The sequence below is a fragment of the Antrostomus carolinensis genome, unplaced genomic scaffold, assembly GCF_000700745.2.
Source record: "Antrostomus carolinensis isolate BGI_N321 unplaced genomic scaffold, ASM70074v2 scaffold32150, whole genome shotgun sequence".
NCBI classification, from domain to species: Eukaryota; Metazoa; Chordata; class Aves; order Caprimulgiformes; family Caprimulgidae; genus Antrostomus; species Antrostomus carolinensis.
Window position 1 is genome coordinate 22,047 of NW_010286981.1, and position 1,181 is coordinate 23,227.

The 1,181-nt window shown below is 43.6% G+C and overlaps 1 protein-coding gene across 1 annotated transcript; it reads right to left on the reverse strand.

Moving 5' to 3' along the window:
- LOC104532735 (G-protein coupled receptor 35) lies at positions 1–948 on the reverse strand. Its single transcript, XM_029087456.1, has one exon. It carries the CDS (start codon positions 946–948, stop codon positions 1–3), a length of 948 nt encoding a protein of 315 aa, XP_028943289.1.
- Between the last annotated feature and the right edge of the window lie 233 nt (positions 949–1,181).

Sequence of the window (1,181 nt, forward strand, 5' to 3'; positions counted from 1 at the left end):
TTATGTCATGACTTGATCTGTGGGTGGCTGTGACTCTTGGCTTTGGTTCATCTTGGACCTCATTGATATACAAATGGGGAACAGAGAAGGAAATTCTTGAAATTCCTTGGCTGCAAAGTAATAGCAAAATGCATCCAAACAGCAGTTAAAATTTGCTAAGCACGCACAGATCTGAATAGAGGCTCTAACTTCTGAGAGCAGAGAACAAGCTCCAACAACATCTACTGCAAACCGCAAGAGCAATGTGATGTAGAAAGGTGAAAAACATACGACAAACACACACAAATTCACAGAAACAATGTGGATTGCTTTCCCGATTAACTTTGTCTCGTGAGGGCTCGTGACCATCTTCTTCTTGAGACATTTGATGACTTGTACTGAGCAAAAAATCACAGTCCCTAAGGGAATAAAATACCCAAAGATAATGGAGAATAATGTTGAATAATTAGGTTGAATAGATTGTTTCTGAAGGCAATATTTTTCCTTTCTTGCATGAAAGTTTGGACGAAAGTAGGAATAAATTATCAGCGTTATCCAAAGAAACCCACAGATAGAAGCTGATTTCAGTGGTGATCGAAGAATCTTTGCTTTTAGAGGGAACTTGATTGCAATGTATCGATCAATTGCAATCAGGGTGATGATAAGGATGCTCATAGGCATGTTTGTAAAATAGATGTTCTGTACAGCAAAGCATAGCTTGTCCATGGGATGGTCATACTTGGTAAAATATATCAAGAAAGGCAGGGCAAAGAGCAGGAAACTGTCTGCGACCATGAGGTTGATCATGTACACTCTGGTCTCGGTCCACCTCTTGAGTTTGCAGCAGAAGACCCAGAAGGCAATTGTGTTCAGTGGGATCCCCAAAAAGAGCACTGGGATGTAGATGATCAGTTGAAAAAGCACAATGCCATTCTGCAGCATGTTGTCATCTTTGGTGCAGTTCTCCATGCTGGGCCGTCTCTGGAAGAAAAGGATGCAGGCATGAGACCGAGCTTGGGGACAGGTCCTCTGGGCTAGGTCCTGCTGCAGTGTCCCTGCTCTCATGGCTCTGCACCCCCTTGCATCCCTGCACTGTATATGTTGGCAGCTCCTGGAGGGGCTCAGCACTCATCAGCACAATCAATCTGTCAGCTATCAAAGCAACGCTGTCACTTGCCACCAGCTAACACAAAAACACAGAG